General features: G+C 35.0%; 1 protein-coding gene across 1 annotated transcript; it reads right to left on the bottom strand.

Annotated features, from left to right (window-relative positions):
• Positions 1 to 896: 896 nt before the first annotated feature.
• Positions 897 to 16,319, bottom strand: LOC106654882 (collagen alpha-1(IV) chain-like). The gene is made up of 25 exons (XM_014374982.2): positions 16,056 to 16,319; positions 15,779 to 15,824; positions 10,666 to 11,283; positions 10,175 to 10,309; positions 9,974 to 10,081; positions 9,681 to 9,902; positions 9,422 to 9,610; positions 9,048 to 9,164; positions 8,813 to 8,977; positions 8,023 to 8,325; positions 7,457 to 7,840; positions 6,996 to 7,202; positions 6,763 to 6,931; positions 6,549 to 6,676; positions 6,041 to 6,479; positions 5,801 to 5,935; positions 4,762 to 4,976; positions 4,408 to 4,674; positions 3,810 to 4,227; positions 3,260 to 3,625; positions 2,815 to 3,036; positions 2,355 to 2,726; positions 2,071 to 2,242; positions 1,809 to 1,923; positions 897 to 1,726 (listed from the first exon to the last, which is right to left on the bottom strand). Exons 1-25 carry the CDS (start codon positions 16,073 to 16,075, stop codon positions 1,469 to 1,471), a joined length of 5,790 nt encoding a protein of 1,929 aa, XP_014230468.1. The 5' UTR covers positions 16,076 to 16,319; the 3' UTR covers positions 897 to 1,468.
• Positions 16,320 to 16,492: the final 173 nt, after the last annotated feature.

The following is a 16,492-nucleotide window of genomic DNA, read 5'->3' as shown; positions in this document are numbered from 1 at the left end:
ATGAAAAACATTTCACAAAAATTCACGCACAAAAAACTATATTATTAATCTTAGCGATTATTCATATCGCAGCTTAACTTGCACAAGTTCTGCTAAAGTAAGCTCGATTTAAAGAAAGCTTTTTGATTAAAAAATAGAGCTTGCGTTAATCAGAGCTTGTATTAAATACAATGTATTTATAGGATTTGTGCTCCTAAAAATGAGATTATTCCGATCTATTCTTATGTACAATTTAAGATTCCACAGCTAAAATATGCAATAAGCGCACATACAAACATTTTTTAGGAATCAATCTAGTTTACAAGTACGTTCAAAACCAAATTGTCCCACAATATCTGGTTCTAAACACTTTTCCGAGCTTTTCACAGAGCTCTCTACAAGAGTGCCAAACCACGAAAATGAATAGAGTATTTTTTGTATAATTCACTTATTCATAAGTTTTTTCGTTCTCAAAATTGATTTATTATTAATGCATCTTTAAATTTTTCTGTCATCTCCATTACAATTTTATCGAAAGGGACTTATGGTTCAGATCACCTTGCCTGGAGTTGTGATTATAACCATCGGTATTTCGAAGAAATATATACCGACTTAGCGCTGTAGCTCAATAAACTACGTAAAAGTTTTTACTTTTGAAGCTCCTAAAAGCCCTTAATAGCTAATTTCGTTGCATTTCTTCGGCAAAACTGAATGGTAAATTTTAACTTTTATTATAATGCCACGTTTCGAAATCAGGAATTCAATATTATTTTTCAAAAAGGCTAAAAAATATGTAATGAAAAATAAATATTTGTAGAAATTTTAATTTTGATTCTCTATTTAATTTGTATTTTGTTAATTTTATTAATGAATAATATAAACATAAAACAATGAAATAAAGATAAAAATTACAGCTTATGATTTATTCACATGCGGATTTATATTAATGCGATTGAGTTTTTCTAGACGTTTTATAAAATAAATCGTTCACTTTATTGAATTATTTATTTAAAAAAAATTTTGTTGTTAAAGTTACAATTAAACTTACTGGTCTTAAACTACCATGATTAAGTGCCACGTATTTTATGTGAAATAAAACAATAAATATGATTACGACAATAATGGAGAATATATTTTTCAAGTATTTATATATAACTAATTGATATTACTCCAGTAAATATAATATTTTTGGTTTGTTTTTGCTCATCCAAATATTGTTTACTAAATTATATTCAAATACAATAATAGAACAATACTAAAAACAGCAAATTGTAAGGGCTCGACAAAATTTCATCAATTTATGTTGCCCTTTTTAACTGCAAAACATATTTAATGGGCACATACAATTTTCAATGATTGATTCATGATACTGAAGTAACAGTCATTTAAAATTGAGTTTCTTATTTTTAATTGTTATATTTAGCATATACAATAAATGCATATTCAATAATGTCAATCTAAATCGTGTGATTTATCTGCAAGTTGAATATTACGTATTTTTCAAACACACTTGGCAACGACTTATTCGAGAACGTAGATTTCCCGCTTTGAGGGTCTGCTTTTCAGGTTTTTGGAATTGATCACGATCTTCTATCGTAGCCATCCAAAAACTGAATTCGTTGGCGTAGTAATGGCAATGTCCTTTAGCTCCATTGCATTCGATAAATGGAGTCGCTCTGAAGTCTTCGAGACACGAACCAGGACTAGATAACGATTGCCCACCACCTTGCGAACCAGCACCAGTGTGCTATAAAGATAACATTTATTATAGATTTCATGTGAAAAAAATTCAAGTTTAACTTCTGATAAAAATTAAGATGATATTTTACCATGACAAAACTATATCCAATCCAGAGACCTGACCATCCCTCAGGGCACTCAGGAATGTTCAAAGATTGACTATGTACTGCCAATACATTAGCAGGAACTTCACAAACGACACATCTGTAATGAAAAAATTTATTATTATTCTTATATGAAATTTCAAAGCCCGAACTCGAAAAATTATTGAAATTACTTCGTCTAAAACATTCAGAGATAATTATAATGTGTATTTTTTGGTTATTTATTATAGTAAGTTAAGTTCCTTACCTAGATATATATTCTTCTATATGATGTTCCTCGACTGGCATCATAGGTATGGGGCTATTTGTTGATAACCAATAAGACCGATCATTTCGACTTGCATAGTGGCATACACTATTTACGTCACAAAACAAGAATGGCATCGTAGAGAATTTCCGTACACAAGAACCAGAGTAACCTATTATATAGTAATTGAAAACATTAAAGTAATAAAATAAACATAATCGTATAATTTTTGAGTCATCATCATTTGATATCGATCATTTTCGCTGTTTAAAATAATTTTTTACCTAAATCTTGAGAGTGAGCTCTTTCATCTCCATCAGTGTAAAGTAACGAATATCCATCCCATAATTTTATATGTCCTTTTTCACATTCAGGCACGAATTTACTTTGACTGTGTTTAACGAGTAATATTCCAGTCAGGTAATCTGGTTGTGTTTCACACGGAAGGCCTGGTTCACCTGGAACTCCAGGAATACCTGGTGGTCCTGTCAAACCTTGCGGTCCTGGAGGACCCAGTAAACCAGGATTTCCTCGTAAGCCGGGAGGTCCTATCGATCCAGGTAGACCCGGTTCACCTTTCTGTCCGTCTAATCCTGGTAATCCAGGAAGTCCGTGGTTACCCTTTTCACCCAACATTCCTGGAGCTCCCATAGGTCCTACGATTGAAAAATTGAAATATTCATGAAAATCATATGAGTTTTTTAAAAATAAAATTTGGTCAAAAATAAATGAAAAATTATGTACCTGGGAATCCACGGTCACCCTTTTCACCTTTGCCCATCGGTAATGCTAAGCATGCATCGCCTTTATCACCTTTCGGACCCGTAATACCATCTATACCCATCTTTCCGTCATAGCCTGGTAAGCCAGGATCACCTTTTTCTCCTGGAGGACCTCGTAAGCCTGGAACTCCATCCCAACCTCGATCACCTTTTTCTCCCGGTATTCCATCCTTGCCTTCTCGACCTATAATAAATGAAAGAATTCATAGCAAAATTATTTAAAACGACTTCATCTATAGAACTTCAACATAAAAGTCATGACTTTAACGCTATTTTCTGGCTCTCATGCTATAAAATCTTGTATGCAACACGAGTAAATGTTTTTTCACTAAAACTTAGGGCAACCCATCGTTTAAAAAAAAAAATATTCACACTCAATAAATAAAGTATAATATTTGATACTCTACCTGGGAATCCTCTGTCTCCTTTTTGACCAGGAGCTCCAAACAGACCGGGTTGACCAGGTTCTCCCTTGTAACCTTTGTCACCTGTTAAACCTGGTAATCCTTCGAGTCCAGGACTGCCATCTTTTCCTGGGGGTCCTACAGGACCCGGTAGTCCCATATCGCCTTTAGGACCAGGAGGACCTAAAGGACCCGGTAGTCCAGGCTCTCCTTTGATACCTGGTAAACCAGGTAATCCCATGTCACCTTTTATACCTGGTAAGCCTGGAATTCCATCTCGACCTGGCCTTGCAACTGAACCTGGTAAGCCTTTGTCTCCCTTCACTGTTTTACCAGGAGGCCCAGTAAAACCTATAGGTCCTCGATCACCTGTGAAAGAAGCATTTTTATTTTAATGTGTGAATATCTTCGGGATGAATGAAATACATTATCAGAATTTTATGATGATTGATCTTTAGTACCGTAAATCCTAGAAATGTTGATTTTTTTAAGTTTACCCAATGGAATTTAAAATCTGTTGGCATTTAATTTTTAATTATTCGTAAATATTTACCTTTGATTCCTTGAAGTCCGTGCGGTCCTGGATATCCAGGCATGCCAATACCACCCTTGTCACCTTTTTCTCCAGGAGGTCCAGCTGGACCAGGGAATCCGATATCACCTTTTTCCCCGTCTCGACCTGGGTAACCTGGTAATCCAGGTTCACCTTTTTCTCCCTTTACATTGATGGTAAGACCAGGTGGTCCTCTATGTCCTTTTTCTCCGGGTACTCCAGGATATCCTATTGGGCCTTCAAAACCTGCAGGTCCAAGCTCTCCTTTTGGTCCATCGAATCCTGGACGTCCTGGTGGACCTACTTCGCCGTCTAATCCAGGAAAGCCTGCAATACCTTGAGGGCCAATATCTCCCTTTTCACCATCTACTCCATCTAATCCAGGCAGGCCAGGCTCTCCTTGGGGTCCAATGAAACCCTGAATTTTAATATAAGTTAATATAATTAAATATAAGTTTTAATCTTAAAGTTTTAATAATTATATTTTAATAATTAATTTAGATACAATATTGCATATCCACGCAAACACATAAATAATATAAACTATTTTGTTCAGTTCACCATTTATATTAATAATGAGTTTATAAATAATACTAACTTTTTCGCCTTTGAGACCTGGGTAACCACGGAAACCGATATCGCCTTTCATTCCTTTTTCACCTGAGATACCATCTCTTCCAGGTAAGCCAGGCTCACCTTTTTCACCAGGGAGCCCATCGCGACCATATCCAGGCAGACCCGCTTCTCCTTTTTCTCCATCAATACCATCTCGACCAGTCAAACCTGGTGGTCCTCTTATACCTGGCATTCCTGGTTCGCCTTTCTGACCTTTTTCTGAAACTTGACCAGGATCACCTTTTTGACCCTAAAATCATAATTAAATGTTCAAAAATTATACTAATTGTTATTTTACCATTTATTATATTTAGTTGTTAATTTTCACGCATCTTACCGTGAAACCTCGGTCACCAAGATCTCCTTTGTCTCCAGGTGCTCCAAGCGGTCCCATTGGACCAGGTTCACCAGGGTATCCTATATCACCTTTAGGTCCTTGTTCTCCTGGTTTTCCTGGCTTTCCATCTATTCCAGGCATACCTGGGAAACCTTGGAATCCTTTTTCTCCTCGCTCTCCTTTTACACCCGGTGCTCCATCAATACCAGGACGTCCTGATGAAAAGATTCATTTTTATCGATAATACTTTAAACTAAGATACTTTTAAATAAGTATACCCAGGTGAAAATAGTATGTCAGATCTGACTCCAGATCTGGCATCAGATCTGGTGTAAGATCTGATAAATGTACGCCAGATCTGATACCAGATCTTGTATTCGATAATCGACATCAGAACTTATATCAGATCTGACATCAGATCTGATGTCAGATCTGAAGTGACTGTATTGCCTTTAATTAATTAAACAATAACTTTATTAATAATTAAATATTTATAACAAATTTAGTTATATTTTAATAATCACATCGATAATACCTTTAAGAAAAATTCCTACAATATTTAGGTTTCTGATAATGTGAATTTAAATTGATTCAACAACTTTTATTATTAAGATTTATTATAAAATTTTAATTATTAATAAACTTATTGTTTAAATAATTGAAGGCATTACAGTCACTTCAGATCTGACATTAGATCTGATGTCAGATCTGATATAAGTTCTGATGTCGATTATCGAATACAAGATCTGGTATCAGATCTGATGTCAGATCTGGTGTATATTTGTCAGATCTTATACCAGATCTGATGCCAGATCTGGAGTCAGATCTTACATACCATTTTCACCTGGGTATAATATTAAAAAAATTTCCGAGAAAATGAAGAGCCTGATCAATAAAAATTGATATATATTAGGCATTAAAAAATTAATTTATTGTTTGTGTTTAAATTTTGGACTTTGATTTTTATATCCACTATATTTGATGTCGTTATCGTATATTGATACAAACTGTTTAATAATTAAGCAAATATTGATTTTACCTTGTAAACCAGGTGGCCCTCTTCTTCCTGAAAAGCCTTTCGGTCCATCAATTCCAGGCACTCCCATATCTCCCTTTGGACCAGGTAAACCCGTTAAACCAGTTCTTCCAGGTTCTCCAGGTATACCTTGTTCTCCTATTTTTTTTTTTTTTATTAAAATTTTTTATTAGTTACTTATGGAATCTCAAAATTTATAATTAAAAATCTTATAAATTTATTGCAGACATCACTTATATTAACCTTTTAAACCATCCGTTCCTGGTGTTCCCATTATTCCTGGAGGCCCTGGTGGACCCAGTGGTCCAGTATCTCCTTTATCTCCAGGTTTTCCTGGAATACCATTGTATCCAGGCTCTCCCAATTCTCCCTTTTCTCCCGTCAATCCAGGTAAACCTGAATGACCAATGGGTCCTTCCTTTCCTTCTGGGCCTGGCAAACCCATATCACCTTTGGGACCTTGAGGACCCTGTAATCCTTGAATTCCCTTGACCGATATACCAGCTTCTCCTTTATGACCTTTCAGGCCTGGTAAACCTGGGAAACCTCTTTGACCAACCAGACCTGGCTCTCCCGGAAATCCTATTGGTCCTGTGTTTCCTTTTTCTCCTCTAGGGCCTGGCAAACCTCTTGGACCGACTGGTCCAGGAACTCCGAGTAAACCTGGTGGTCCTGGCAATCCCTAAAATAAGAAATGTACTTTAAGCACTCTATTTTAAGAGATATGATATTTTTTTGAACTAAAACTCACTATGTCACCCGGGTAACCTCGATCACCTTTTTCGCCATCATACCCAGGATTTCCTGGTTCACCTTTAGGACCTCTATCTCCAGCAGGTCCTTTCGATACATGTTCAATATTTAAAGGTGGACATATTCCTATATTGATCAGGACAACAAAACACAAGTAAATTTAGTATCTATGACATGAAAGAATCATTGATTTATTAGGATTATTTTTTAACCTGCATCTCCTTTCATTCCAGGAAAACCTGGTTCTCCTTTTTGACCTGAGAACCCATCACGACCTCTTTCACCTTGATCACCTTTGATACTCAATCCCGTTTCACCCTTGCTGCCTGATATACCAGGTCGACCGGGTATACCATCTTGTCCAGGGAAACCAGCATCACCCTATATAACAATGTATTATGCATAATTATATTGAATTTAATACTTTAATATTTCTACGACAAACCTTATCTCCTTTTAGACCTGGAAACCCTGTACTTCCTTGCACACCCTTTTCACCTACTGGACCAATAGGTCCAAACGGCCCAGGCCTACCCAATTCTCCTCGTTCACCTTTTTGCCCTTTCTCCGTATTGAGCTGTTCTTTGCTAATAAGACAGTCTTTTCCAGACTCTCCTTGAGGACCAGGTGCGCCAGGTGTACCATCATTACCCTATTCATATGAATAATTTAATTTTTATTCGTTACGTTAAATTTTAATTTGTGCAAAGAGAATAGTAATAAAAATATAAATGTGCCATTCTTAAAAGAAGGCATTTTATTTCTGATCAAATGAAAAGTATTGATCATTTTCAAGTTCATGTTAAAACAAATAGAAATTTCTTTTCAACTGGAACAGGTAGCCGGAATATTCTTTTGAAATCAACGCAAATGTTATAACAAATCTTAATAATAAAATATAATTACCCTATTTCCTGGAGGACCTGTAGGTCCCGGAAGACCATCAAGACCAGGCTCACCAGGAAATCCTCTTTCTCCAGGGGGTCCTCGAGCACCTGGAAATCCATCTTTGCCATCGATGCCTCGATCTCCTTTAGCACCTTTGATTCCTGGGAAACATTGTGAACATTTTCCACCACTGTCTCCTTTTTCTCCCATTGGTCCTTGAAAACCAAACATTCCATCTTTTCCTGGTAAACCTGGTTCTCCTGGAAGACCTGGTTTTCCTGGAGGCCCAGGTATTCCTTCTAACGAATCACCAGGTCTACCTCGAGGACCTGTGTAGCCTTTTTCTCCTTTTTGACCCTTACTTCCATCTCTTCCAGGTACACCATCCATACCCGACGGACCCTTGAATCAAATCATTTTATTAGGCTATCATTCATAATTAAAATCATATTTTTAAATTTATATCACTTTATGACAATGAAAACCGTTTCAAAAAGTTTTTACATTTCATTAGAGAGAAAAAATGTCAAAATAAGTAGTTCGATATTTTCATATTTCAGTTATAAAAATAAAAAGAAACGTACAACAATAGAAAGACCCTTTTCTCCTTGAGGGCCCCTAAGTCCTGGAGGTCCTATAGCTCCCGTGAATCCTCGGGGTCCTACTTCGCCAGGAAAACCATTTAGACCAGCGTCACCTTTGTCACCCTTTTCACCTGGTGGACCTTCTGACCCAGGAATTCCCGGTAAACCAGGACCTCCAGCTGGTCCAACGGGCCCTCGTGGACCAGGTATTCCTGGTAATCCATCTGCTCCTCTTATACCAATAGGTCCCGGGTATCCTCGAGGTCCTTTTTCGCCAGGTGGACCAGGTTGTCCTTTTCCACCCTAAAATTAATAGAAAAGGATTTTTATTGAACCCCCTTAATTAATAGTCGCCTTGTAACTAGATCATCTTTTGACTTCTAATGCGGTCAATGTTCCTCTATGAAGGCAAAAGCTAATGAACTGTAACAATTTCCCGTCGTCAAAAAACGTACACTTATAAGAAATCTTTTTTCCGGAAATATCAAAGAATCGTGCAAACTGCAACAATTTTTCGTTGGCAGACTTCTGATTTTTGACAATTTGTTATAAAACGATTCTATCAATATATTTGGGTATTTTATAAAGCCTTGTAAGTGGTTCTTTATTACTGAAAAAAAGATGTATACTCTTCACGTCTTAACCAAAAATTATACGTATTCAAATACATTTTCGTTATGCAAGAATGATTCACGTACGTAGGATCAAAAAATGAGCCGGTGCCGTATGAGAGTTTATGCAGATAAATTTGTACTATATGAATTAAAATAGGATTTATTTTGCAACTTACTCCTGGAGGTCCTGGAGGACCTCTTAGACCCGGTATTCCAGGTAATCCAGCTGGACCTGTATCACCTTTTAATCCTGATGGTCCAGGCAACCCATCGACTCCATCATAGCCTCTGTCTCCTTTACGACCAGGTGGTCCTGGAGGGCCGGAATAGCCATCACGACCCTAAATAATTTTTTCTATTAGAATATTTACATTTTTTCAATAGCCAACTTGAATGTATGATTAATTATACCCGTATTCCAGGCGCTCCGGGGAGACCCCTTTCACCTTTAGGACCATTAAACCCTGGCAAACCTATGTCTCCAACATTTCCTGGTTCTCCTTTAAGACCTGGAGGTCCAATATCACCCTGTAAAAGTGTAAAAATTATCAAAATTATAAATATGCTAGCTTATATTTACAAAGACGTTGTAATGAATGTTATAAATTGTAAAAGAATATTAAGAGAATTATTATCAATAAATTCAATTATAAGAGTTACAGAAAGAGTTCTAAAAAGAGTTCTTTGATATTAATTGCGGTAACTACAGCATTACATATTGTTGCAGTAACAGAATTTAATATTGAAATGAACTTTTTTGAACAAAGTCGTTAAAAATTATATACCTTATCTCCTTTGGCTCCCGTAAGTCCAACAGGACCAACAGTTTCTTGGGGATTCGATGAAAAAGGATACAAAGAATTTTCACCCGGCAATCCAACTTCTCCTTTTTGTCCCTTATCTCCTTTAGATCCTTCGAAACCAACACCCATGTTTCCTTTTTCTCCCTTATTACCCGGTGGTCCGGTCAAACCCTAAAAATTTGTAAAAATAACTATCGATTTTGTAAATTACAATGTACGTTTTATGTTTCATTGATCATACCATTGGCCCTGTTTCGCCTTTTTGTCCTGGATAACCAGGAGGACCTTGAGGGCCTGGAATACCTCGGGATCCTTGTACTCCATCAATTCCAGGCTCACCTTTTTGACCAACGAGCAACCGACCACAGTGACCTGCTTCTCCTTTATCTCCTTTTGAGCCTACAGAACCTGGTAGACCTCTGGGCCCTGGCTCACCGGGAAAACCTTGATGCCCTGGTATGCCCTATTAAATTATATTATTAAAAATTAATTTAGTTTCAATATCATATGAATTGGAAATTTAGTGAAACTCACATCTGTTCCGTTGCACCCGTCTCTACCGGGAATACCAGAGGGACCCGGAGCACCCATAATTCCAGGAACACCGTTCTGACCTGGATGACCGGGCAGACCCATTTTTCCCTAAATAGATTTGAAATAAAAATATTTTTTTAAATAATTTAAACTAATTTTTATCAAAGTTTAACCAATCAAATATTCAAATGAGTTTTTTACCCTTTCACCTCGTATGCCTCGCTGTCCCTGGGGACCAGGGTCTCCTTTGTCTCCTTTGGGTCCTACGAATCCCTCAGCCCCTGGAAAACCACGTTCACCTTTAGGTCCGACAGGTCCCATCAATCCAGGAGGTCCCTAGTTGTTATGATATGAAAATTCAATAAGTCAATACATGATCATTACTAAGTTTATAGCACTGCGTGGCATAAGTCGCACATTCTGGCACTGCTGCTTTCGCATCACACTCGCACACGCTCGTGCGCTAACCTCACTTCGCGCTACCAGAAAGTGCGACTCATGACTCGGAAAAGGGGGCATAAATTTGAACTTAGCACAGTGCTATAAAATGTTGTACGATACTCGGGCCACATAGGAGACACTTTTTGGCCCAGCTATTAGGACCGTCGTTGCGCTTGGGCCCCTAACTACGCCGCGCCAAAAAGTGTTACTTATGGCACTTGTATCGTAAAGTACTATAATGTTTTTCTTACTCTCGATCCTTTTTCAGCGAAACATTTGGGGAAACAACAATTGCTTCCGGAGCAATTTTTACTTGCACCAGGGGCTGGATATACCGAGTAACTGCTTGGATAGCCATGTTCTTGTTGTTTACTATAGTAGTCTTCTTGATGATTATAGTGAAGATTATAACGTTCATCTTGAGTTCTTCTTGATTGATTATCTCGATCATAGCTGCTTTGATCGTAACCAGTTTGACCTTCGCGATTGTAGGTATTTGGATAACCATTTCTTCCTTGATTATTTCGATTGTAATAGGTTTGTTCATAGCCATTTTTGTTATAATCATCTCTGTTATTGACATTTTGGCCATAATCAGTTCGTGAATTTACATCTTGACGATGACCTTCATTAACGTTTGGTTTATATCCTTTATAATCATTCCAGTTAATATCAGTATTTTCTTCATCGTCATAATTTCGATGAACCTCATTTTCATTTCGTGTAGATGACCGTGTTGAATATTCATCTGGGTAATTTTCTTCGTCGTAGACATCGTCTTTGTCATCGAAAAGTATACCTGGTAAATCACCACGTTGTGATGCTTCCCCGGTTTCAGGCCATGTCCTATTTAGGAATTGTGGGGTCCGCTGAAAAAAATTTTTCATGTATTCAAATAAAACTTCACATTGACACATACAGAAGAAACATTGTTTAACTATAAAATAATTCATGAGTAATTTTATTACATTGTGAGTTTATAAAATAGCGAAAAATACAAATACGAAATAATTAACGATTTTCTATAAACCTGAAAATAAAAAGTATTAGGAGTATTAAATTTTCCTCTTGAAGTACTACTCTAGTTTTGGTCTGTATATTCAAGAAAAATTCATACACTAAATTTAAAAATTGATAAATGATACAATGATCCGAGACAACCCTAGTTTTCCCTGAAAAATTGACATTTTAGAATACGAAAATAAAAACTTTCATGTACAAAATTTCCCTAAATAGCCCACTCGTTAAGTATCGTGATACTAATCTTGACATGTAATTAATCAAAGTTTACGTAAACTAATAAAATATAAAAATAAATAGACATACAGCATAATATCATCGCCCACACTAATAAATATGTTAAAAGGATAAGACTAAGGCATGTTTTTGATGTTCGAGTTTATTAGTGCAGTTCTTGTGATAGGACAACATATAACCACAGTAAGAAGGAGAATAATAAGTTTTTTGTGCATTTGTGCATCAAAAAGGAACCAAATAATTACCATAACTTAAGCTAATACTATACTAAGCCAAAATTTTTTTCAAAATTTCATTAGAATATTAAAAATTATTTAATAAAAAACACTCAAAATTTATTTATAGATCGAACTAGATTTTTTTAACATCATTTTTATTGCTTTATGGGTTTAAAGTTTTACATAATAAAAAACCAAAACTATTCAAAACATGATGAAATCTTTTCACATTGTTTGCTTTTGCTTTTTTTGTGTGTTTGTGTATATTCAATTCTGATGGCATACAATTGACGAAATTCGTATTAAATATTAACGATTCACTCAATGACATTTTTTATGCTACCGCAACATAGAGTAATATTTTATTTCATCCAAGCAAAATCACAATATTACTTTAGGCTGACAGATTCACAAAAAACTATATTTGCACCTGTGCAGCGAAAAAAGAAAGTCTTCGAGCAAGTGTAATTATCATCCAAAGCGAAACCAAGTTTAGTTTTTTAACTCTCTAGTAACAATATACTCTTATCTTTGCTTTAAATATACTAACAAAGAATCAATTCTGATATTAAACGACATCTCTATAGTTTTTTAACAATTATAAAAGTTATAAATGATTTCCATTATTTTAAACATATGAAAAAATGTATACTTAAAAAGCTTCATGAAGAATCTATCACTATTTTTGAAAAATGTTATCAAAATGTTTGTCATCGAACCCTAACTACAACTCCGTACTTCACGAATAAGATTTATAGGTTCACGAAAGCTTTAAACATTTTTTATTCAATAACTAACAGTTAATTACAATTTTCGGGCATTTTTAAGGACCGTAAAAAATATTTTAAATTATTTGTCGTTATGGTTCTTGTATTCATTATTGAAACAATTATTTAGATAATTTATTATACAAAATTTAAATGGATACTGCAAAACATTGTTGAAATTTACTTTTCGATTTCAACAATAAAAGTTTTATTAATAGTTTTTGACTCTAAACAATGTTTATAATAAGTTTTTTCAAATTAAACTTTATGAAGAAAAAATTTATCACGAAAGTATTTATAGGGTTAAAGAACAGATTTTTAATAAGAATAACACTGTAAAAATTATTCGTAAGTTTCAAGTACTTTTAACAGACGTTTTTACGAGAATATTCGTGTAGGCATAGTTTATTGACCTTTTACATTATATTTACTTCGAAAATTAAAAGTTAAATGATTTTTATGCAGAAAATAAAGTAATCAATATTTAAATTAATTGTTAAAATTTTATTGATATTAAAATTAAAGTATATATACTACATATTTATCAGACCAACACGTAAATTTTGAATAAAATTACATGGCAATACTCGCATTAAAAGTATCTCATTATGCTTGAAAATAATAAAAGAGTAATCCATTCAGAACTAAGGCAAGTGTGTTAAATATTTCAAGTACGTTAACGCTTCTTTTTAGGTACGAAGTAGTTCATAAATTGCCGCTAGATGGTGAAACAGTCGAAATTTCGGAAACCAAAACAGAAAAAGCAAAGTTTCAGCATCAAGTACACCCGACGGACACAATATCTGTCCAGACTCCAGAAATAGATCCCGAATCATTGGAACAAGTGAAGTCGATCCGGACAGATATTATGTCCGTCGGGTGTACAAGATACTTAAAATTGATTACTATACAATATATCGTCTTCCAGTACAGCGTATAATCAACATATGATTATAATTTGTCAATTTTCAAGTTTAGTACTTAATATTTCGACTCAATAAGTGCGTTTAAATTTTAATAAAAAAAATTTGAAAAGCTTATATTAAAATGTTAATTACTCCAATGCATTTGGAATTTTATTCAAATACAAATACGTTAAAATCATTTTTATCAAATTAAAATGACGATTAATTTAAAAATGGTGTATTTTAATCCATTTGATGACAATTCGCGAAATTCAAGAACTACTAGAAATCTCATTGTAGTAAAATTTCGAAAAAATACTTCCAGTATTTTACTTTAATTTTCGAGCAGAAAATTTCTACTGTGTTCTTTATATGAAATCAATTCTTCCAATATCATCAATAAATAAATTTAATAATAAAATTTAGAATGTAGATTTTTAAAGTGCATGAAAGTTAAAATTATGATTTTTACATTTGTTGAAGAATATTTCAAAAATCAATTGCATGAAATAGCTTCACGAATGATATTTTTTTCGAATATCATATTCATTTCCGGTTCCTTAATAATCAAATACGAAATTGAAATGTTTAATTGAAGTTAAAAAGGGTTTTCGCTAAAATGGTCCAATCCAAAATCTGCTAGTGTGTTTAATGACTGAAATCACACTTACATTTTCCTTTACTGTTCCCTTTTATGACACTCTCATAACTACGTTATAAATAACTCGCAACGATGCCTTGTAATTGTTCGTTTTCGACATAAAACAAACAATTTCAATTAAATTAATTTTTTTCTTTTACCGATCAAAAAAATCATTTTTTGGCATATCCATTGTAAAAAAAATCGAAAACCATAATTTTTCAAATTAAAAAATAAAATTTTAAAAATTTTTGAAAATTTGAAATTTTGTAAAATTAAAAAATATTGTCACCAGCGTTTATTGTTTTATTTGCCGTAACATACTATAATATTATTCACTTACATAATATTATTCACTTGTTGATTCTCATCAAGATGACATCAATTCATCAATATAGAAAAAAATGATAAAATAAAGTTTGTTAAAAAAATGAAATACTTGATTATAGGAAGCTCCCCATTGTCGTGGTTGAATTTTTTAATTTAAATCCATTGGTTACTGAGCAATGGAAACGTACTAGTTCAAAACTATTAAGAAAAGAACTATCATTTACAAGTGTGATACGACGATATCTCGCGGGGGGAGTATTAGAAGTATTTTTATAGATCAAAGCGTATTGCTTGACGTTTCGCTTCACGAGTGTAAGTAATACGATCCGAAAAAAGAGCGCTTCTTACAATCGCACATCCGACTTTCACATTATAGCCCAAGATTCGCGCATATTATCTGATATTTCATGAATGAGTTATAACGTCCACACAATTTTGTAGTACATACACTCATGCCTCGTATGAAACGTAGTATCAAGTCAGAGGACATCCTGACATCATTCATCTTTAGTTGTTCATACCAACTATAAATGTTCGTAGATAAAGAACATGAATGAGCTTATATAAAATGTCTCGGTAGCTTTCTGCTTTTGAGAATTGCTTTGCTGGGCAAAATTTACTTTAAACGATTTTAATGGCTGTTCGCAGCTTTTGATTTGAAGTTTTATACTTTTTAATAATTTGGGTTGAGTATTCTGTTTCGGATATTTTAATGGATGTAAACGACTTTTAATGTCATGTGAACGAAGAAAGAACGTCTTTCATACCTTCCGTTAGACCTTTTTAAAAACTAAAAACGATTCATTTTTATCGTTTACGGCATGGAAATTAGTTGTCCTAATTTACTTTTTTTTATAATTATCGCATACGATAAAATTTAAAAAAATGTGAATGCTTTTTAGGGCATTTGTTGCTTGTACTTAAATTAGAACTTCATCTAGTCAATAACATTCAACTTTTCTTCAAGTCTATAAAGCTCGCGCGGGACAAAAATAAATCTCTCCAATGCTTGTGAATAGTAGCTGTATATTTCGGCATGTATTTCATGCATTATTGTTACAAGATAATTAGGATATCGGTCATTAGTTGAGTATACATTACAAGTGCCATAAATCTATTTTCAAATGGCACACAAATTTCCACATTATTGAATGAATTGACCTCGATAAATTTAATAACACTTGTGATAATTCATAAAAATTATAAAAATCAACAGAAAAAAAAGTAAACAAATAATGAGATCTCACCCCTTCTGCGATGATGACCAAGCACGATACAAAAACGGCGACGAAGCTGTTGATCAAACAATCAATTGTTACTGCTTGCTTATGATATTACTTTCTTAAAACGATTTAATGAAATTGTCGCGATAAAACAAAAAACGAAAATTGAACGTTGCTCTCCGGGCAGCACATACTATTCAACGGAAGTACGAAATGTTAAAGTATAAAACGTGTGTTGCACTTTTTCAAGAAGAAGCAAAAAAAAAAAAAAGAGATCGCGCTGGAGATATACGATACCCACCGCCATGTCTGCCGGATCATATCAATAGATGTGCCGAATCGCACGAGGCGCGATTCGAGCCCCGTTCCTCGAGCGCGTGTCCACTAAACTTTCGGCAGGTCGGGTGGTGAGTGTGTGCGCGCGCGTGGTAATGAAAAAAAAAAAAGGACAATGCGACGACGAGAAAGAAAAAAGGTCGTGGTGGCCGTCGTCGCGAGCAGGAAAGCTCTAGCGCGGCCGCGTCTGCACTTAGACTGGGCTAACGAGGCGATGGCATTATGTGTGGCTGTGCACATCCGCGTAGGCCCACTCGGGCTTTCTTGTGCTCGGTAGGGGAAACCGATCTCGCTTGCGACGAGCTTCCCTGCGATGTGCTGCTGCTGCTGTGTGCGTCGAGCGCGCGGCGCGGGGCTGCTGCTAGCCGTTGCGCGGCCGTACGACGGCGGCTGCCGAGCGGC

This window comes from Trichogramma pretiosum, unplaced genomic scaffold, assembly GCF_000599845.2.
Source record: "Trichogramma pretiosum strain Unisexual culture from Peru unplaced genomic scaffold, Tpre_2.0 scaffold63, whole genome shotgun sequence".
In the NCBI taxonomy this organism is placed as follows: Eukaryota; Metazoa; Arthropoda; class Insecta; order Hymenoptera; family Trichogrammatidae; genus Trichogramma; species Trichogramma pretiosum.
This window is presented reverse-complemented; position numbering and strand designations above follow the sequence as displayed.

What these genes read in the sequence shown, in the direction of transcription:
- LOC106654882 (XM_014374982.2), bottom strand. Translation starts at nt 16,075, where the DNA reads ATGATCCGGCAGACATGGCG. An exon ending in CAGGTCTAAAAGGAGATAAG is followed by an intron (nt 6,932 to 6,995) that starts GTTTGTCGTAGA and finishes ATTGTTATATAG; the next exon opens with GGTGATGCTGGTTTCCCTGG. An exon ending in AGGGCCACCTGGTTTACAAG is followed by an intron (nt 4,977 to 5,800) that starts GTAAAATCAATA and finishes TCTTTTCATCAG; the next exon opens with GACGTCCTGGTATTGATGGA.